Source organism: Mastacembelus armatus, chromosome 11 (assembly GCF_900324485.2).
Source record: "Mastacembelus armatus chromosome 11, fMasArm1.2, whole genome shotgun sequence".
In the NCBI taxonomy this organism is placed as follows: domain Eukaryota; kingdom Metazoa; phylum Chordata; class Actinopteri; order Synbranchiformes; family Mastacembelidae; genus Mastacembelus; species Mastacembelus armatus.
The window spans coordinates 21,667,925-21,689,602 of NC_046643.1; the positions used below are offsets into that span (position 1 = coordinate 21,667,925).

Here is a 21,678-nt window from a genome sequence, read left to right on the forward strand (position 1 = left end):
TTCCACTCTCCTCTGCACCCCTACAGTGCGCCTGGCCACCATGGGCGCTAGATCCTTCAGCCACACTGCGCCCCGCCTTTGGAACATTCTCCCTCATCGCATCCGGTCGTCTCCGGACTTATCAACTTTTAAATCATCACTCAAAACGTATCTGTTCCGTATAGCGTTTTCCACCTAACTGTCTTAACTTCTCAAAGCAGCCCGTGATGTTCTACCACCCTCTGCCTATTTCATATTGTCTCATATTGTTTCATATTTGTTGTTCTGTCATCTGGGTTTCTGTGTTTCAATTTGCTTTTGCTGTGCATCGCCCACCTCCTGGATGCTCCGCACTTTTGCCTTTACTTTCTGGCCCTCTGTTAATGCATTGTTGATTTTATTGTTGTTTTAATGCACTCTATGTATTTCATGCTGTATGCTTCCTTTTTCTCTCTGTAAGGTGACCTTGAGAGTTTGAAAGGCGCCATGAAATAAAATGTATTATTATTATTATTATTATTATCAAAGTCATTGTTGGAAACTAACAGAACCATGTGTTAAAGGCAGGACAGCAACACATGTTCAAAGGATTTTCTCAGTGTTGGTTTGGAACAACCTGCAGATTTTGACTGAACACCTCAAACTGCACCAGCTCCGTTATTATTTCTCTGTCATTCATTTTTCAAGCATTAAGATTTAAAATTGGTCAAACCTTTAAAGCTGTTTCAGAGAAACCCTACTGAGCATGTGCAGGGAGCTTAAAAACCAGGAGTCAGACCAGGACCAGAGAAGAGGTCTGTGGAGTATGAGCAGAGTAACTTTCATTAGAATGAATGGATGCCATGTCTAAGTCCCGGATCCAGTTTTCATGACACATAAGGGACCAGACTCATACCCATAATCCTTTGTGTTTGAGGTGTCTGCAAATCCCCTAAAAATGATAGAAAATATCTGAAATATTCAAAGTGAGATTCAAGTTTAATGTGAATATGAAAATAATCAGGAGTTTCAGCCCAGTTTAAAACTAGATTTTATTTGTCCACAGGTTCTGGGCAACAGGACATGGAAATCACACAGACAGGTACTATGGATCATGTTGTGACCAACAAGGAAAATGGACTCAAAGTTATAATTATATAAAGACCTGGATCTGTGAGAAATAGATTTTCTGGTTGTGCTGATGACAGAGGGCTGTGGACTGTTGGGATGAAGCTGTTTGTCCAATCAGACCAAAGACACCAAACTATGAAAAGCTCTGCATGAGCCTCAGAGTCATCTTCCATTAGTTCACATGTTCAACCATCTGGATTCCATAGACATTGTCCCTCTGTGCTCTATGGTGCAGACAGAGCAGTGGGGCTGGAAGTCGTCCACACAACAACTACATGTGCACTCACTGACTCTGTCGTCCCACAGAAGGTTAGAATAAAAGTGAACTGCAGCTTGTCTTTACTTTGCTTTACTTGCTTCATTCATGAGTCTGTTGCTGCTCAAACTGCTCAAAGTGTCTTCTTCATTTTCTCTGATACACCTGGAGTTAGTATCTGCTTCATTTTACCTGGACCAGGATCTTTTCTTCATCTAAACATGTGTCACATTAACCACATTAGAAAATACTGTAAAGAACCAACAAACCATTAAAGGCTTCTTCACCAAATGCATTGTCTAATATCATCAGTGTGTCTGGGGAATTTTTTGTGAAAATACAAACATGTGGTCAGGATGATGCAGCAGTGTCTGTGCAGCTGGAAAAAGGCCTCTGTCATGTTTCCACTAAGACACAACAACCAGAGAGAGAGGAGCCAAGTGCAGACACACAGGCAGACGGACAGATACATTAAAGAACCACCTTAATGGAAATACTGACTTACACACAATCGGAGCCAAAAAGGACCAAGCAGGGAAAACAGGAGGCCGAGTCAGCAACATGCAGGGAAACATACAAGTTGTCCGATCACGGGAAACGATCTGAGGGAACAGATGAAAAATCCAGGTAGAGTCCAGAACAGCTGAGTAATCACAGGGAAAACCAGGAAGAGACAGGAACACCTGAAAGTCTCTGGTATAAAAGTGAAACCAGAGCAGTATATTTACTGGGGAGAGTGATCAGGAGATGAGGAGCAGGTGTGCTGGTGAGCAGAGGGTCAGCTGACAAGAGGCACAGACAAAGTTTATTCAAGATGGCGTCATGGATGGATATCCAGAGACATCTGGTGGCTGGATGGAGAATGGTAGGTCTTGTAATTTTCCAAGGTGCTGAAGAAGTGAGAATGTGGGTGAATGCAGAGAAAGAGGTGGACAAAACATAATGGGCAGGAATTCTGACATGGTCCTGAATTGACATCAGGTCAATGTGACATGGTTGGGGTGTAGATACAAGTCAGGAAGGAGCCCTGCTTCCAAAAACTAACTCGTCACCAGGACCCCACAATTTTAATTCATAAAAAATTGTCCTCAGGAAGATCAAAGTCCTCCCACACAAATAACAGGCTTTACAGATGTAGTCTGTCTGCTGGTCCATGAGGGAAGTGGGAACAGGTGTGTCTGTAGGTGAGAGAGGTGGGGGGGAATCTGGGGACATCTACTGGCTGAATGGAAATTGGAAGTGCTATAAAAGTGAAGCCAGAGCAGTATATTTACTGGGGAGAGTGATCAGGGGATGAGGAGCAGGTGTGCTGGTGAGCAGAGGGTCAGCTGACAGGCTGCACACCAAAATCAGAGAGTCCAGAGACACCTGGTGGCTGGAGGGGGAATGGGAGCTCATGAGAATGTGCAGAGTGACAGCAGCAGGACTGAGCGTCATGTTTGTGAAACTGACCTGTCTGCTCAGGGTCGTTGCATGTCTGTATGTTGTTGTGTTGCAGAGCTAGTTCACACATCAAACCTCCTGTTTGAGAGAAGCTGCAGGTCGCTCACTGTTTCTCTGTGTTGTCTGACAGTTGAGATCAAACTTAAAACCTGGATTCAACAAACTGGACTGTAGGAAAAACAACGTTTTTATGTGAACTGCATTTTTCAGTGTGTGGATCACATGGTGCCTCATTTACTACACAACAATGAAGCTTTTCCTCAGACAATACACTGTACTGTGCACTGAGGTGATGAGTGTGTGTTTAGAAAATCTGAATTCGGGGTAATCGTGCCCTAATGGATAGAGAGTCGGAGTTGTAACCCAGAAGTTGTGGGTTTGAGCCTCAAGACCGGCAGGAATCTTCGGTGGGGTGGAGTGAATAGCCAGTGCTCTCTCCACCCTCAATACCACGATTGAGGTGAGACCCCAAACCCCCAACTGCTCCCTGGGTGCCGCAGGAATGGCTCTGTGTGTGCACTTTGGGTAGGTAATGCAATTTCCCCATTGTGGCGAACTTAAGTTATACCTGAGGAGTATTTTACCACCTGACAGAAACAAATGAAACCGTGCAGCTTCACTTTCAATCCCTTTATTATTGTATCTTTACTGAACCACACCAAGTACAGACTCTCCATCAGCCATGGGTGGAGGCTGTGCAGACTGTGTATATTGAGGAGACAGTGTATCTGATATAGCTTATATTGAACAGCAGGAGGCGCTGCCAAGCTTTAAAGCAGGGCTGAAACAGGGTCTAGAGTCTGTCTAGGCTTCGAAGCACAGATCCTCTTTGTTTCATCTCAGGTGCATTTGTTCACAAACCTGTCAGGTAAACACTGTCAAACTTTCCCTTTAGCTGTGAGGCTATTAGCTCATGAGCTGTGCAGTGTGATAACTATTTATCAAACATCATAAAAAACCTGCAGGCACAGACAAAATATTCTGATCCATCAGCCTGAAAAACTAAAGCTACTGATACCCGAACAGTGTTACATCGACAGGATGTTTTATTTTTCTATTGTGCACAATGTTTGAACTCACACACAACAAATCTGCACAGTGTCTGTATGTGTCATGTGAGCAGCAGCATATTTTCCAATGCAGTATTAGGTATTTCAAACAAGAACCGCAGCATAACTGGAGCCAAACTTACGAGTCCTTTGGTTTCAGCTTCTGTGACACTACACTGACACTGTAAACACAATCAGAACATGGATTAGACCTTAGCTTGTCAGGAACACATGAATCTGCAGCCTTTTTAACGTTCTGGAGAATAAAACTTCCCTCCTCTCCTGCAGGTGGTGGCATGGTCGACTAGCACGCAGCACTTTTTATATTCTAGCTTTTATCAAACTTTAAGTCCTTTAAGTTGTTTGCTGATATGACTAGAGTTCCTATGGTGAGACATCTGCACATCACCAACTCCCACATTTGGGCCATAAGCCAAAAGTGTGGGAGTTGGTGTGAAATGAGGTAATAAGGGCTGACATGATGTGAGCATTAGTGCTCCAGTCTCTTTCCTCCCAAGGAGACTGACTGAGAAGCTCCTGATTCAGCTGCTTGCTGCTGGAGAACCTTATATTGAATTGGAAGGCCAAACTATATCAGCTGGTCCGCAGAGTGACTCTAGTTGTCTTTGTAATGTGGACGAACTGAGCCGTTAAACAGAGAAAGTGTGAGCAGCCCTGCTTTAAAGAACAAAAGATGCAAATGAAGAAACTATACAATCCACAGTAATATTCTGATACGTGACCTCGATACACATGAAAAAAATACGTCTTCATGTCTTCTGAAGGGAGAGCAAGGCTTCCTGTTAAAATGAGTGTGTGTGTGTTCACATGCGTGTGTGTTAGCACATGTATCGACACACTGCTGTCCATGCATGTGTCCATCAGTTCATTATTCGTCTGTCCCTCCTGTTCACCCTCTGGTTGGAGGACTGAAGGCTGCTGGTCTCATCTTCATCTCAGTGAATGGGATGGAAAACTCTTTCCCTCTCCAGGTGGTCCAGATCACACCCTGACACACACACACACACACACACACACACACACACACACACACACACACTGATGTCACTTTCTAACCTGTGTTTTGTTTTTTTTTTCAGCTTTGTTTTCCCCTGAACAAATGTCGCACTGGGAGAAATGGTGTCAGACCAGTTAATGTAATTCTGGAGTGGGTTAACTGTAGTAGGAGTTCTTCAAATGTTTTCTAGATTAGACTTGAGTTCAAGTGTAAACAAGAGAATGTAATAGAAAGAAAGTAAATTCAGTTTGTTTACACAGTCTCAGCCTGGTTGTCTTTAAACAGGTGCAACATGAATCTGAATCTTTACTTTCATCTTGAAGAATCATCGTGTTTGAGCACTAATCCTAACGCTTCCTGTTACACTAAAACCACTTGCAGCTCCTGAGTTTCTCCCTCAGTCTCAGCTGTGGGTTTATTTTCTGCTGGGGTGGCTAAAGAAGACAAAGTCCAGAGATTCATCACCGACTCAGACCTGACCCTCCAGGTTTGGAGCCAGAGGTTACCTGGTGTTTGAGGTGTATGCCGTAGAGGCCGTTGAGGTTGGCCTCGTGGCAGTTCTTGTACCACCAGCCTCCTCGGTACGAGGTGGCACAGCGGGTGATGAACGGTGCCGGGTCCCGGTCTTTGGTGGAGAAGATCAGGTGGTTGTGGTAACTGAGGGAGTCGCCTAAAAAGTGAAGGAAATCACATGAAAGTCCCTGTTCTCCTCTGGTGTTTACACAGCATGAGGGGTGAAACTAATTCCAGTTATTTTCTCTTCACTGGGTTAGAAAATGACCACATTTCCCATCAGCACCTGCTGTTTCCTGTTTCCTTCTCACCTGCAGTGCCGCTGTATCCGCCCACAGTCAGTCTGTAGTTCTTCTTGGCCACCTCGAACGTGGAGTATTTAGCATAGGCCGACTCGTCTCGGTCTCGCAGGTCAATACGCAGACTCATCCTGGTCATCGCCGTCAGGTTGTGGAGACGCTCGAGGCCTGAACCAGCAGGAGGTAGAGTCGATTATCTCCAGACAGACATGACTTTCTATTCAGATTTACTTCAAATTCCTGTTGAATACACCTTGATTTCATCTGTATCTGACTTTTTATGCTTTTTAAAACATGAATTCAAGCCACAAATGAACCAAAATACAAATTCAGGTACAGCTTCCCCACATTCCCTATGACTTAGCTGCTGAGACTTTGAGCTGTAAATCCTAATATTTTACTTTTTCTTGGACTCAAACCTTTAGTGGAGTTAAAGGCATTTTGAGGGTTTTTTATAAAAACCTTTTTTCACAGAATCTCCTGGATCAGCCAAGACAAACTGTTTCTGCTGCTGATCCTCCTGCTAAAAGAAACGTTGGACTTGGGGAGACAGAGGAAGTCGAGGATCACCCCACCCCCGGACTGCCAGCCCCTCTTGTTTTCAGGCAGCAGTTTCTCCTTTGATTTCCACATTAAACTCCTGCTGCAGCAGTGATCTCTGTTGACTCGTAAGTCACATGTTCAGGGAGCTTCTTCCCTTTGGTTTACTGAAAATCTTTCACCACTTTGAATGTGAAATGAAATATTCACAAAATAGAGAGTCTCTTTCTCACCAAGCCAAAACTCTCCACTCAGATTTCCAAATCCTGCAGTGTACGCCGCCCAGCCTCTGAAGAAATCCACCGAGCCGTCCTTCCTTCGCTGGAAGACCTGCAGACCACAAACATACAGACCGGATTCCACCTCAGTACAACCTGAGACTGAGACCGAGGAGACCTGGTCCAGACCAACTGATGTGCCCGTACCGTCCAGCCTCCTCCGTCTGTCTCCATGTCGCAGTAAACCGTCATCGGCGTCCCAACTTTCCCCTGAGGGAAAATCTCCACCTCACCCGACGTCCTGATGCCATTCAGCAGCTCCTGGGAACAGTCGCCAGGGAAGGGGAACCTCAGGGCGCCTGAGGAAGAGGAGGAAGAGTGAAAAGACAGTACAACCATCAAACTACAACCCAAATAGAATCTTTCCACTTATAATGAAGTATTTAAAGGCTGATAACACTCCTTTATTTAAGCACAGGATACTTCTTCACTCAGTTGTGTCAGATTGTCAATAACACTAATACTACTAATAATATTGTCAAAGCAATTAAAGAAACTCTGTCATTCCTGATAGAACCACTAGGAGGCACCAGAGTCTAGAGTTGGTGGCTGGAAAAGGACTTCAGGTTTTACTGCCCAGTCCAGAAAGAAAGCTCTCAGGTTAACGTCTCTCTGGCAAAGAAACATAACGTCAGTAAGAAGCTGTAGTACCGGTGGTGAACTCTGTGGAGGTGGCAGCGGTGTAGCGTCCCCCTCCCTCCGCCTGCAGCTGCACCATGTACTTAGATCCAGGATGGAGTCTGGTCAGGTTGTAGTCTGTTACTGAGGCGTTCAAGATCACTTCCTGCAACAGGACCAGGAGGAAACAGAAACAATGAAAGCTGTCTGTGATGCCCAAATTATTTCCCCCTCACTTCCAGACAGAATCTGACAGGATGTTGGAAACTTCCACTGAACTCATGTTCATTTCTCAGGTGATTAACAAATGAAGAATATATAAAACATAATTTATAAAATAAGAACTGAATAACGGATAAAAATGGAGCCACTTCCTGTCCTTTGACATCATCAGCTGCAGCTTGTCCAACTGTTAAGAAACTAAATGCAGCTGCAGGTTTTCAACACTCACTGTCATATCTGCTGTGATCAGCTCTCACCTTCATTTCTTGGCCTTCCATCTGATAGGTCAGCCTGTATCTGCCCACAGGCTTTAGAGGAGGTTTCCATGACAACAGGGCGGTGCGAGGGGTCACGTTTTTGGCCCGGAGGTCCCGAGGCCTGTCCCCATCTCCCCTAGAGCCTGGAGACGAAGAGCAGCTACCTCATACCTGATTCCTGATTTTCTTTCTTTCTTTCTGCTTTTAAAATGTTGTCTCGTCCCAACGTTCAACACCCAAACAAAAAGAAAAAGTCCTACACTGTTCATTTAAATACATCAACGCTGGGGCAGCGAAGCCTGTTTCCATAAAGCAACTGACAATATTTAGACCAGGGACCTGGACAGGACAGTCTGTGTTGCTTTTATTTTGCTTTATTTTGATTTATGACACCAGTGTGTGTGTGTGCATGTGTGTTCTGACCGGTGGTGGTGAAGCTGGTGGTGGCCGGGGGGCTCTTCAGGCTGCCCTGCTGACTGGTTATGGTGACGGTGTAGGTGGTGGATCCTGTCAGACCACTCAGCTGCTGCTCTGCTGCGTTTCCGGACACCGAGATCCTCAACTCTGAGTCTGAACAAACAGCATCAACATTTAACAGCCTGAAGAAGCACTTCCATGGAATTATTTCATGTAACTCGGTGTAGTACCAGGTTTACTCTGCTGCAGTAACAAAGGAGTATTTTAGTCCTATAAAAGGTGCAGCTGGTGATCATGAGCAGGTGAAAGAAATATGACAGATCCTGTAGACAACAGGCACAAAGGCACCACTGTTTACCCGTCCCCGCGCCATAAACGATGGTGTATTCCTCGACGGCGGCCAACGCTGGACGCCATAATAACAAGGCCTTAGTGTCTGTGACGTTCACGACACGGAGGTCCGTCGGTGGATCGGGAACTGGGACAGAAACATAGATAAATGAGATTTATGTTGATTTCAATTGTGCACTGAAACAAATCCAGGAGTGCTCTGAGAAAATGCACAGATCCTTCCCAGATCCAGAACTTATGCAGAGAGAAATACAAGAAAACATGCAGGTTAAGGTTTTAGCTGTTTAACTTATTCAGCTTGAAGTTAATTTTAAATAAAAAAACAAATTTAGGCAGGCTGTCCAAACATGCTGCTAAAGTCTTCCATTAAACCATCAGGAGAACTGTTCCTTTTACTGGCAGACTCTTAAAAAGAGTCACATTCCTACATAAAACCATGAATACCACTGTTACTGTATTTCGTTATTTTGAAAATCTTGCAGTTTTTTGTATTGCAGATCTGATATTAGTTTGTATATTATATGATAATATTATGTTTCCACCTGAAAAGTCCTGTAAATGCACAGAAAAATGTAGATGTGAACATCTACAATGCAGGACAACCTGTAAAGGTAGTGGGTCTGGCACAGTGAAAGTCAAAGGTCAAGGCAACTCTCAGCTCACCACAGTTTGTCATTTCTGTAGATTAAAAACACAAAGTCTGTGTTTGTGTTCTCTCTGCTAGAACACAGAGAACCACAGAGCAGAAACCTGTGTGGGGGTTCTGCAGTACTCACGTGTTGTGACAAAATCTTTCACTGGATCACTCTCGTCCAGTCCCAGGATGGAGATAACGCTGACCTCGTATGTGGAGCCAGGTGAGAGCAGTGATAGTCCGACGGTGGAGTCCTCTGAGTCCAAAGACACCGTCACTGGGTCCACTTTGTGTAGAAGCAGAGGAAATAAATAAAAAACATTTGAAAACCTCAGTGTCAGGCTCGAGTTCCCTGCTGCAGCTGTTAGCTAGTCCTGAAGTTACAGGGTGTGAAGTGCTGCACTGCACAGGCCTGGACAGAGCTCAGAGCTGCCTCTAGGTGGCAGGACTTTTAGCTTTAAACTCATATTTGGACCCAGTCCATCTTGACTACATGAGGAAAATTGTTCCTAAAAATCAACAAGCCCAGAATCCTACTTTTTACATAAATCTCAAGTTAATTCATGTGACAAACCATGAGTGTGAGTTCTCACCATCGCCTGCATGAGTGTAGGAGACTTTGAAACCACTGACAGGCGTCTTTGGTTTGGTCCAGGACACTGTCACAGAGTTTTCTGTCACTTTACTGAAGGCTATGTCAGATGGAGGCTCTGGGCCTGGACCACATCAAGAACACAATGACAGGTTAGGTAAAAAAAAAAAAAGGATGAGGTTAAAGAATCATACAGAAGAAAAAAGAAACAAAGTGAAAAATTTATCAAGAGGAGAAAAAAAAGTGAAAAGGTCAAAAAGAAAAACCGAGTAGAAGGAAAAGACAAACTTAAAGCATGAAAACAGTATGTGCATTATTATTTATTCATTCGCACATTTGCTATTAGTGCTCCGACGGGTTTTTGTGTATATATGTACAAAGCAAACATATATACAGTATACAAATCATATACAGACATGTAGTGAAACAATCAAATGCAGATGGTGGAACCTGGTCAGCAGAAAAGGAGAGAATAGTGACATTTAGCTGGTCGCTCAAACCTGAAAATAAAAGCGTGGAAGGAATAACGTTGACTTAAAGAAGGAAAAGGAGACAATCTCACAGACTATTCAGACTGAATACAAATGCATTCAGATATTAATTAAACACAGTCGTAAGAGCTGAAAGTGAAGAGTCTCATTTAAAGAGTTAGAAAAGAACAAGAGTTTGAAGAGTTTAAAAACAGGCCCAAACTCTAAGCAGGGCTGGGTGTCCCTGAACAAATCCTGAGCCTGTAAACTGGAAATGTACCATAATCCCAATCTGACTCCAAATTATTTGACACCCAGACTGATGTTACTGTAAAATACCCACATTTTTTTTTAACTCACATTGATCTATTATTTGTTTTTATTGTAACGGTTCATATTTTGCACTATAAAAGCTGAAGACAGACCATACATACAGAGACCAGCTGTGGTCTTACCCTGGTTTGGGTGAGAGAAGGAGGGTGTCAGTGAAGCTTGCTGTTAGCTTACCCTGAATGGATGAGAGAAGACCAGAGCAGCAGTGAATGGGTGATGTTATGTGGTTACTGTTGTTTTTAAACTCGGATTTGATGTCAGCTCAGTGCTAAAGTGGCTCATATCATCAGGCAGAAAATACTTTATTGGTAATTAAAGTTCCCAAACCCCTTCCATTCATGGTTACAGCTCAAGAATATCGACTGGTCAAAATTATGCAGACGACACCCGAATTTACATTACCTTGTCAAATGGGAATATATGTCACATTAAATCAATGACAGTCTCCATACTAGTCAAAGAAACAAATCTGGGTTAGTGTTCGTCGTCTCTCAGGTCTCTGATGCTAATGTTAACATGCAGCTACAAGTCACTACAAACTAGTTCTGTTAGCTAGTGCACAACTTCGCTAGCTAACAAGACAAACTGTGTCACTGGACATCTGAGGTTTGACATCAAATAACTGTGTTTGACTGATTAGAAGTTGTTCATTGTGTTGGATGAGTGCTAATCCATGAATATGAATATTTCATATATTCATGAGAGCTGAGTGAAGAAGAAGAAGAATGAGTGCACAAAGTTCAACATAACCTCCCAATGGACGTTTTCAAGATCAGCTGCTGGAACAACAAAGCAGGTTATATGTCACTGAACCAACGTTTAAAGAAGAAACGTGTGAGGAAGACGAATCAGAACTGTAAAACACCAGCTTACAGTCTTCAAGAGCAGCACGGCACAACTCTTGATATGAACATGGTAAAGGCATTTAGTGAATAAGCAAAAACTCCCAGCCATACTCAAGACAAGTGATTATTAGTTAACAAATGAATGTGTTTTAATCAGCTTAACATGAACGGTGAAGATCAAGAACATTTGTGTGAACCGTTTTTTAAAATTCTTAGTAAAACAAAAGAACAAGGTGTTTGAAGATGGCTGACAACATTGACAGTAATGTTGTAGCATTGTACAGTAGCGGTAGTTCACGTTGCTCTACTGTCACAATGGCTTGTACCTGTACTGATGACAAGCTTGTGCAGTTTGGACAGAAGGCCAGGACTCTTTCCAAGCAAGGTCACGGTGTACTCTGTCTGAGGAGACAGATCCTCAAACTGGAAGGCGCGAGTTGAAGCAGGAAGAACCTTTTTTAAGGTTTTGTCACTTTCTGTTGCAGGTTTGACAGTTGTGCTGATTTGTTCTCCCGGACTTTGTGTGGCAACACTTTCAAGTAGTGTGTTTTCATCGTCACTGGTCCTGTTTTCTGCTTCTTTGGTTGGCTGATGCTTCCCTTCCTCATGTTCATTGCTACCGTCCTTCTCAAAGTCTTCATGTTCTCTTTTTATATTTGCTGTCTGCTTTGGCCCATCATCCTTTTCAGCTTCTTTACTAGTCACAACAAAGTTTTTGTACTTCCCTTCTGGTGAGTCCCATACAAGTGTAAATCCATTTCTGGTCCGGTTTGTCACTCCCACATAGTCTAGAGGTTCCCTTGTGCCTCCAGAAGAAGAAACATCTGGTCCCTTCATGGGTTTGGAAGCAGTAATTCTTGTCGGTTCAGTTTTACTGCCAAACACCCTTCTTACAGTATGATTTGTCTTTGGGCCCTGTCCCCTTTGGCTCCCACTCATGTAGTGTCTAATCTGGGCGTGATGCGGTGCTTTCATAATTCTTGTTGGCAGCCGCTTCTTTGGAAGTGTGACTGGTCCTGTGGGCCTTGAATCAGAGGGAGTTTCTTTGATATTTGTACCTTGTCTTGTGGTGTCAATATTTTTACCTGCATCAACTCTCTCTTTTTGGACGTCAGAGTCAAAATTAGAATTTGTGGTGCTAATTTCTTCTTCCTCAGATTTGGTAGTTTGAATGAGAGGATCAGCCCCATTTTCTAATTCATTTATTTGTGGTCTGATGGTTGTGCCATTATCATCCATCCGGGCACCTGCAGTTTCCTCACCAGCTTCTTTTTCTCCTGACTGTCTAATCTGAACATCTTGGGTAGGCCTGGGGACATCCTGCTCGTTTGACTGGTTGACTGGGATTTCAGGGGTGCTGTCATTTATGAATGGGCCTGTTTGACTTCCAGGAGCAATGCTGCTGCCTCCATTTATCTTTCTGTTTGGGAAAGGCCTGCGCATGACACCTCTTTGTGGATGCTGAGGTGGTCTCAAATTCAAATGTGTTCTGTTGTGGGCAGGTCCACTGTACGGTTTTGGGCGACGAAAATAGCCAACTTTGGTGGTTGGGCGGTGGGCAGAAGGCATCCCACTGACTCTGAGAGTCTGGTTTAACTTTTTGGACATGGTTACTGAAGAGACTCTTATTCCAGGTCTGTCTGGAGTCTCCTCTCCTGCAGGCCCTGTATGTTCAGCTGGAGAGGATTCTTTGGAAACAGGAGGTGATAAAGAGGTTGGCATTTCTGTTGGAGGCGTCTGCACTTTCAGCGTCTCTGTTTCAGGATTTAAAGGTCGAGCAGGGCGAGTGAAGGCCCCCAAATTTAAGTGAGTTCGGTTCTTATGAGGTCCCACATTTGGAAAGGGACGACGCTGGTATCCCGCAGGAAGATGGCGAACTGGGATTCGTCCTCTCTCTGTTGGCATCTTTTTCTGGGATGGTTCAACTTCAGAGGACACAGGTGTATTCAGACCATGTCCAGTCACAGCATCCTTCTCTGTTGTGTTTACATTAACTGAGGATGATGATTCCTCTGAAGCAGATAGTGGTGGTGAAGTTGATAATTCATTTGAGGATGTAAATCTGCTCATTGTCTCTCTTCTAGGAACGAGGTTCAAGTGGGAGCGGTGAGGAAATCTCAGATTTTGAAGGGTTTTGTTCTGAAATGATCCAAACTTTGACGACGGGTGACGAATGAATCCACGTTTCGGAGGGAAATGGCGAAAACGAGGTACTCCGCCTTCTCTTGAGGGTAGCTGGTTCCTCTGTTCTTGTGATGTAACATCTGTGGTGCTTTTGCTGTTGTCATCATCTTTTTCATTGCTTTCAACTGAATGTGACTCACCTGAGCTGGAAGAGGATGATGATGGTGACGGTGATGATGGGAGTGATGGGATTGCATATGGCAGTGATGATGGTGGTGCTGTTGTAGATGAGGATAAAACTATGGAAGATGATGAAGATGATGGCAGGGATGCTGAAGGTGCAGATGATGACTGAGATGATGATGATGACTGTGAGCTTAAGGATGATGGAGAGGATGAGGAGGAGGACAAAGGCTTTAGTCCACCAAAAATCTGTTTCCTCGCTGTGTCTGCATCAACAGAGATTTTGGATGGTTTGGACAGGTGGACAGAAAAGGTCGTGATATTCAGGCTTTCAAAGGTGTCTGTCAGGAGCTTATGTAAAGGATCAGATGAAGAGTCAGGGTCAGATTCAACCTGAGGTATACCATCGCTTTCAGAGTAATCTTGATCTGAACCTAATGTGTTTCCTGCCAACACAGATCCATTCCCTCTACACCCACTGCCTCTGTCCTTGAGGGGTAGTTTGATATGCGTCACTTTAATTTTGTTTATACATTTCTTCTCTTGGCTTTGAACAATCCCCGTTGGCTGCGAAGGCTCTGGATCAGTGTCATTTCCTTGGCCTGTCCTGCCAACATCTGGTTGCTCTTTTGGTTCCTCAGGGTTACTGTGTTTGTCTGTTTCTGAATGAGACTCAGGCATTAAAGCTGTATTTTTGTCATCTCTCGTCTCAAAGCCTGATACCGCACCACTCGGGTCACTGACACTTACAGCTGTTTTCCTGTCTTCTAATCTGGAGACATTTGGCTTAGGTTTATTGGGATTTATCTGTGTTTTCTTCTGCCCCAGTATTGTTTTTTTTAAAGTGACTTGACCAACCTTTCTCCCTCCAGCCACAACTCTGGTTGAGTTAAAACGGAAAGGACCTGAGACATTTGGCTTCCGGGGAAATGTGGTCCTTTCAGGGAGTTTGGACCTGGTGCCATTTATTGCCACCACTTTGCTGACAGCCGGTTTAATTCTGGCAATCACAGAGGTCGAGGAGTCTTTGTGAGGTCCATCAGTCCCTCTGACCTTTACAGAGTCAGCCTCATTCCCATCCTCCCTCCTCCCCTGTTGATCTAAGACTTGCACCTCGGGCGATCGGTCCGTGTCGCCAACGTCAGTTGCTGGTGCTTCTGTGACCTGCAGGGTCAAAGCTGCAGTGGAAAGCCTCGGTAATGTCTCCCCTAAAGACGTGAAGGGAGTTAACATTTGGATTCAGTGGAAAGGTCATCAGAAGAGCTAATGTCTAACAAAGGAAGTTTTAATATTCACTGGTCACATGCACAGTAGACTCCCCTTTACACTTAGCCACATATGCAGCTGCTCGTATCACAAGGCCACAGATGGATTCAGAAATCAATGAGTGGATGTTTCCTCACACACACTGTTCCTGACAGGGAAATGGATTTTAAACCTTCTTTATGCCTCTTGGATGCTTTTACATTTTTGAGATGTGATGGCGGATTTGCCCAGCTGCATGGAGGGACTAGTGTAAATGGGGTCATTATGGTTCTCTTCAGGAACCCAGATTTACAGTAGTTATTATGCAAGAGCCAACAACTAACTTAGGACTCTGGTGTCCATGTAGCACCTGCAAGGAGAAAATTGAAATATAATTATTGTCAGGAATTCAACATGACTGGTGAGGTTGTCACTGTTGAGAAGGAAATGTCATGATGAAGTTCAGGAAAACTGAGAAACCAAAACCATGCCTTGTTAACTTTCACCATGCTGTAATGAGTTTTTTATGAAGTGTCCTGCTGGATAATGAGGTGTCTGGACTCATAAATTCTCATTTGCTCTCACTTCGAAGGAACAAGGCTGTTTTCACCTGGATACACTCTGGACAAGAAACATGTCACACTCTTCAGAAGCATGAATCCATGTCTTTAGTGTGTTTTCGTTCCTTTGTCTCTCTAATAGTTTTTACATTTTCAGACAAACTGAAAGTTGGCTCAGAACTTTTATCAAACCTATTCAAAGCTCTTTTGATAATATAATAAACAAATTCCATAAAAAGTCAGTGTCTTTAATTTGTCTGTTCAGTCTGTGGCTGTTAAAGTGCTAAACCCCCTGGTTCCTGCTGAGCAGACTAACCTTCATTTTGCCACATAGAGAAAAGAATATGCCCAGTAATAAACTAAAACCAGCTTTATTTCATCCACCTCTAGAAGAACTTTGGTCTTTGGTCCTACTCACCAGGAACTACCTGGGTGGAGGCCGGTTTGCTCTGACTTGTTTCTTTCTCAGCCACGAGGGTGATGTCGTACAAACGCATTGTATCCAGTTGCTGAATGTGGGCGGAGTTTTGGTCGACTGGAACGATAATTTCTTGACTTCCTGCTGCTCCGTCATTGGGTGTGACAGTCAAACGGTACCTTTCGATCTCCCCCTGCGACTTCTCCCATTGGACCACTGCAGACGTCGAGGTCGTCTTGACAACGTGGAGGTTGGTGGGACTGGAGATGACTGATGAAGATGAAGACACAATTATGAAGACGCAGTTACACAATTTTCATTTTTCTTTCTCTTTTTTGACCAGGTAATGTGGTTTTATGGGCCGATCATTAAGAGATGGGCCCCTGGCTACAGACAGATAAAAGGGCCCCTCAGGACCCATAGGGGTCTGTGTCTCTATGTGTTTAATTCAAGTCTGTGGTTGTTTTGTGTCTTTTACCTGAGTTCTATGACTTTCAAAGAAGAACCCTAGACCCCAGTAGACCCATTGTCTCTAAAACAGTTATTTAGGTTTAATTTCCAAATTTTATCAAGGACTTAAAACCTTTTATCCAAAACCTTCATTGTCTACTGTTCAAAGTTTTTTCCAAACTGACCAAGAACAAAACCACAAGTTTGTGTTGTATGTGACAAAGCTCACGGGTCATGAATTCAGTGGTGCTCTCAGCTCCCCTCCTGCCCTCCAGCTCTCCGGTGACGGTGACGACGTACTCCTGACCAGCTGCCAGGCCTGTCTGGGTGAAGGTGTTGAGGCTGCCGTCCACCTGCGCCGTTATCTGCTGGTCACCCTCCTTCTGTTGGGCCATGACAAAAAGAAAAATGTATGGATCAAACGTTTAAGTGAACTGGTGAACACACCTGTTGTCTTTTCTTTTTGTGGAGTAAAACTGAAGTAAAACAGAAACAGTCCAGAGGGAAACTGAAGGTATAGAAACTACAGCGTTATAGTTTTGGATGTGTGGGCTGCAGTCGCACAGAAACACGAGGCCGCTTTCTAAGAGTTTGGAAAAACACACATCTTACAAATAGACAAATGTTATACAACTGATGAATTTTTATAAATTTCCACATAATAAAGATTCAAAATGCAAAGTCTGTGAAGGTTTTTCAGGCAAACGGGATTTAAAATTTTCCTTCATATCTTGAAGCTGCTGTGTGACCTGAACTGTGTGACAGATGGTGATCAGCAATGTTTTTCCATACTTGACACTGATTAGAAAAGACATGATGCATTTAAATAATTAATTCATCTTTGAGGACGAATATCATGACAGGGTTGAGTGTAGTTTTCCATATTTCAGTCGGGACCATTTCACGCTGCACATTGATTCAAGGCACTTTCATCCTGAAAAAAGTCCCAGGTCTTAATATTCATTTTCTGCACTGGAAAGGATGAAACGCCATGATTACGCTGCTGGTTTTTGACTTTAATGAATGGATACCATATTGTAAAGGAAATGGACCACAGCTGGTTGCCATGTTGGTAACTATGCTGGTTGCCTGGTGCTGGAGTTTCAGGGTGTCTGCGTGTCAAAACACTTTCAACCATTAACATATGAATGAGGGTGATGCCTTTAAAACTGAGGCTGCAATAAATTCATGACACAAAACGAGTTTAAAACGAGTGGAGGCTTGGCGGCGTCTCAGGGATGAGGATGATGATGAGGAAGATTGACTGGGCCACTGATCACTAATCAAAGTGCAACTTCTGAAGTTATGTTCATTTTGTGATCTTTGGAGCTTGAACCTTTTTTACTTTGTGCTTTTGCAGATACACTTAGTTCATTGACATTTGTTTATTGTGTTAAGGACCGTGAGCGTCACATGCAGAGGAAATGAAACGTCTGGCTTGAAGTTTAATGAAAAACTGCTGAATGAAAGACCTGTTTGAGCTGCACTGACCACTCATTTGTCCTGAGGAACTTTGGTTCTGGTGATTCATCCACAGAAAACTGCAATTTAGCCCTAAATTAACTTCATTCAGATAACTAATCACACAACCACTGCTGGGCAACGCTGACATAAAGTCTCCACTGCCTCACACTGAATCGGTCATTTTGGGCTGACGGACCTTTTTTATCCACATCCACATCCACATCCATTAATGAGACAGTTTCCTGTAACAGAGACACACAGACATCATTAACTGGAGATACATAAGCAAAAGTGCCACAGCTCATTAAGCAGACTTGTACACGTTATCCTGAACTTGAGGAATGGTGGAGGAAGCTCTGAAGTCACTGGTGTCTACTTTTGGTTCTGGTTTGTGTCTCCTGGTTTGGGCCTTTCAATTTAACTGAAGAAAGAAGAAGCTTTTCAACACAGTTATTTTCTGGATACATCAGATTTTAGTGTCAAACTGGAGGGAAAGATATACAAGTAAAGGCTGCTGCTTCAGGAGAACAGGAGCGTAAATAAATTATTGTTGTTGCATCTTACAAGTTAGGAGACATGGGCGTTTGGTTCATAATGAAGCAGTTCTCCCAGTCTGCCATAGAAGAACTGGCGTGCACAGAGCCCTGACCTCAACCCTGACTGCGAGCCAGACCTTATCACTTCAAAACATCAGTGTTGGACCTCACTCATGCTCTTTTGTCTGAATGGGAGCAAATCTCTGCAGCTGGGTCAACATCTGGTGCAAAGACAGAAACCAGACGAGTGGGGGCGGTTATAGCAGCTCATTAATAACCATTGTTTTGGAATGACATGTTCAATAGTAGATACAGAGGTAGCATTCAGACGACCACATAATAATTACTGACACTACACTACACGCTTAGAAGGAACGACAGTGTAGGAACTACGCTTTTTACTGAACCGAGCACTCGTCACCAACGTTACAACACCAACACCAAACTTCCATCGTCAGTATCAGAATCTGCTTCTGCACCTTTGATTTGCTGCTTCCTCCCATGATGCTTTCACTGGTTCTGTAGGATTCACAGTCACATCATAGTGGAGTCTGGAGGAAAAACCGGAGGTGGAGGCTCCAACCTGTTCCTGTGGAACTATTATTGTCTATCTTTGGTATGTTATCTTTGTGTCTGTGTCTGCAGCTGAACAGCAGGCTAGAATAAAAAATAAAACTAACTGCTTCCATATGAAGAAGAGTGACAGCACTAAAACAAGCCGACTGGTTCTGATACCAGGTCAGATTCTGCTCAGGCTGCAGTCACAGTTTGTAACCGTGTCCATGGTGACGATGTAAACCTCCGCTTTAATATTAAAAGTTGACTGCGGGACTCGTGTGAGATCATTTCCGAGCTACATAAATGTCTGATGATTGCAACATAAAAAACAGAGCTTGTGTCATTTTTAAGACATTTTCAGTCCTTTAAGACTTTAACCTCTTAAAGTCCACTTCAGTTTCAGGTTAAGCTACTTATTGTGACTGTGCGAGACATGATGCACAGCACAGGAGTCAAATGTGGACGGGAAACCTGAACATATCATGAAGTGACGCACCATAAAACACCTGCCAGCTCCTATAAAACAGACTGAGATGAGGTCTGGGTCTGAATGAACTCAACAATACCTGCACAACTAAACCGACTGCTAACAGTCTGGAAACCATATAGATCAGTAAACAAGCTGAGAGGAAGTGTGCCTCCTATAAAGGATCAATAACCAATAACCATCAGGGAACTCATCTTAAAAACTGGCACATATCTTCAAAGCACAGGAAACAATGGGATAAACAGGAAGCTGCAATGAGAAGCATGAATGCTGGGTAAACTGTTTTTGGTTTATTGTTTGTGCTAAAACAGATTTACAGCCTCGTGCGTAACGAGCGATTTATGAGGCAAATAACTGATGTTGGGCTCGGTGCTGTCCAGCTGTCGGCACCAGCTGATGTTTTTAAAATGTGATGATGAATCTTTGTGTCAGTCAGTCAGTGTTCACTGTTCTCAGGTCAGCTGCTGTTGTTGTGACGCTCTGTTGTTTATCTGTTGTCAGTCTGGTAAACAACTCTCTCTCTCTCTCTCTCTCTCTCTCTCTCTCTCTCATCACAGCTGTGGGCCGGTGATGATGTCACTTCTTTGGCAGTCGCCATGTTTTTGACAGTGTTTACAAGTTTCCATAGCAACAAGCATCCCACATCTGCATCTCTGTCCTCGAGCTCTGAGCTTTGGTTTCATTCACTGCTCCTCTGTTTTCGTTCTGCTCTGTCCGTACCGTCTCCCACTGTACATCCTGCTCTGCAGCTTCTGTTCGGTCTCTAACCTGCGACACAGTTTACTGTAAATCGACTCGTCTCTCCTGGACGACCAAAATATAAATATGAAGAGAGCTGAGGGAGGAGGAGTACAGTCCAAGCAGTTCAGCCAGAGAGCGCAAGTTAGTCCAGATGTCGTCTCCCTGCTCTTCCTGGGGCCAGAGGAGATGTACGATCTCTGCAGTCAGTTCTGGTCTAACCCAGTCTTCTACCAGTTGGACATACCCAGAAAACCCTGAAGGGGGAGCCCAGGAGCTCGGGGCAGCTGTGGCTCAGCAGACCCTGATACTGTGTCTGACTCACACTGAAGCTGAGACACTCACAATCTCAGTTATTGTGGACCGGAGAAAGAACTGTTTCATTTTCTAATTAAAATCATGTATTTAATTAAACCCAGTGTTCTGATTTTACTGGGTTCTAGCAGTTTATGTTCAGATCCACATTTCATTTACTAAACTTTTTGGGCCTTTTCAGCCTGAACTCTTCTCTCTCTGGTCTCTCTCTCTCAGATGGACTCCAGCCAGGATCATTTCTCCTCTCTGTGGGTTCAGAAAGACAATCATAACCTGTCTTTTTGTTTTCATCATGTCCTCTCATCACGTCCCTGTGCAGCACTTAACACGCCTCTCATCTCACTCTTCCTGTCCCGCCATCCATTAATCATTGTCTTCCCTTTCGGTCGTAGGTGGCTGTGGATATTTGCTGGTGCCGTCGTTCGGCTCCAAACCTCTTACACAGTCATTACTGAGCCTTAATCCCTCAATGATGTCACCGCAGGGAGATCACTGCTGTTTGCTCCAAAAGAATGAGTGTATGAGGTGACTGCTGTAACTGTGTGCGTGGGAAAACATATCTGAGACAAAGCTACGACATGTGTGGTGAGGTGTTACGCTCAGGAGTGTGTGTGTGTATGTGTGTGTGTGTGTGTGTGTGTGTGTGTGTGTGGGGAGTAATTTAAAGCGAGTTTCCTTTTCATCTCAGTGACAGTTTCAGCTTGGACTGATTTATGGAGTGAGGGTAAGAAGTAGTTTCTTTGTTCGGCAGCCTGCTCTCTCTCCTCAGCGCCACTCTCATAAATACCAAGGCAATTAGTAATTTTCCACTTCTTTAGGGCCTCCTGCTGCAGATTGGTCACACATGTTTGTAAACGGACAGTCCGGATCAACAAGTGAAGCAGAGGTTACTGGCTGATGTGTTTCCTTCCTCACGGCACGAAACGACCACAGGCCATGTGATGGAGCAGGCGGTCTGGGGTCCGACAGCTGCTTTGAAAAACACTTGTTAGCATTGAAGGTGCTGGGTCAGAGCTGTTACTGCTGCGCATGATGAGAATCAACTGTGAAACTATTTTAAAAACTTCAAAAGCTGCAATAAAAACGAACCAAATCCTGATAATTGCTCTAAAAACATTAAAATGTTTAGTTTTGTCAGTGAAATGATGTTTGTGGTGTCTGACGACAGGACTCCGGTCTGATGGTAGAGCAGCCATGATAAATAACACAAAAACAGCCAGATATGTGCTGGTCCAGGTGGAGGACGTACCACAACAATCCCAATCCGCCTTCAGCTTCTGATTGGCTGAACACACCTGATCCAGGTAAACACCTGTGGGCAGGGCGGAGGACTGGAGCTGGGCAGTAGCTGCCCTACTGGCTGTGCTCAATATGTT

At 43.9% G+C, this 21,678-nt stretch overlaps 1 protein-coding gene across 3 annotated transcripts in view; it reads right to left on the bottom strand.

The window, feature by feature from the left end:
• Positions 1–3,403: 3,403 nt before the first annotated feature.
• LOC113126781 (tenascin-like) overlaps positions 3,404–21,678 on the bottom strand; it is a 31,807-nt gene continuing 13,532 nt past the window's right edge. The window contains exons 7-20 of one of the 3 annotated variants that reach the window (XM_026300914.1): positions 16,434–16,587; positions 15,755–16,024; positions 11,551–14,739; positions 9,578–9,700; positions 9,127–9,270; positions 8,358–8,477; positions 8,006–8,152; positions 7,583–7,725; positions 7,137–7,269; positions 6,633–6,784; positions 6,441–6,537; positions 5,680–5,835; positions 5,362–5,525; positions 3,404–4,846 (exon numbers count right to left, since the gene is read on the bottom strand). In XM_026300914.1, the coding sequence (XP_026156699.1) occupies positions 4,748–4,846; positions 5,362–5,525; positions 5,680–5,835; positions 6,441–6,537; positions 6,633–6,784; positions 7,137–7,269; positions 7,583–7,725; positions 8,006–8,152; positions 8,358–8,477; positions 9,127–9,270; positions 9,578–9,700; positions 11,551–14,739; positions 15,755–16,024; positions 16,434–16,587 (5,091 nt within the window). In that variant the 3' untranslated portion in view covers positions 3,404–4,747. Of the gene's footprint in view, positions 4,847–5,361; positions 5,526–5,679; positions 5,836–6,440; positions 6,538–6,632; positions 6,785–7,136; positions 7,270–7,582; positions 7,726–8,005; positions 8,153–8,357; positions 8,478–9,126; positions 9,271–9,577; positions 9,701–10,501; positions 14,740–15,754; positions 16,025–16,433; positions 16,588–21,678 lie in introns of those variants that run through there. The other 2 variants (XM_026300915.1, XR_003295334.1) reach the window with 2 other exon arrangements.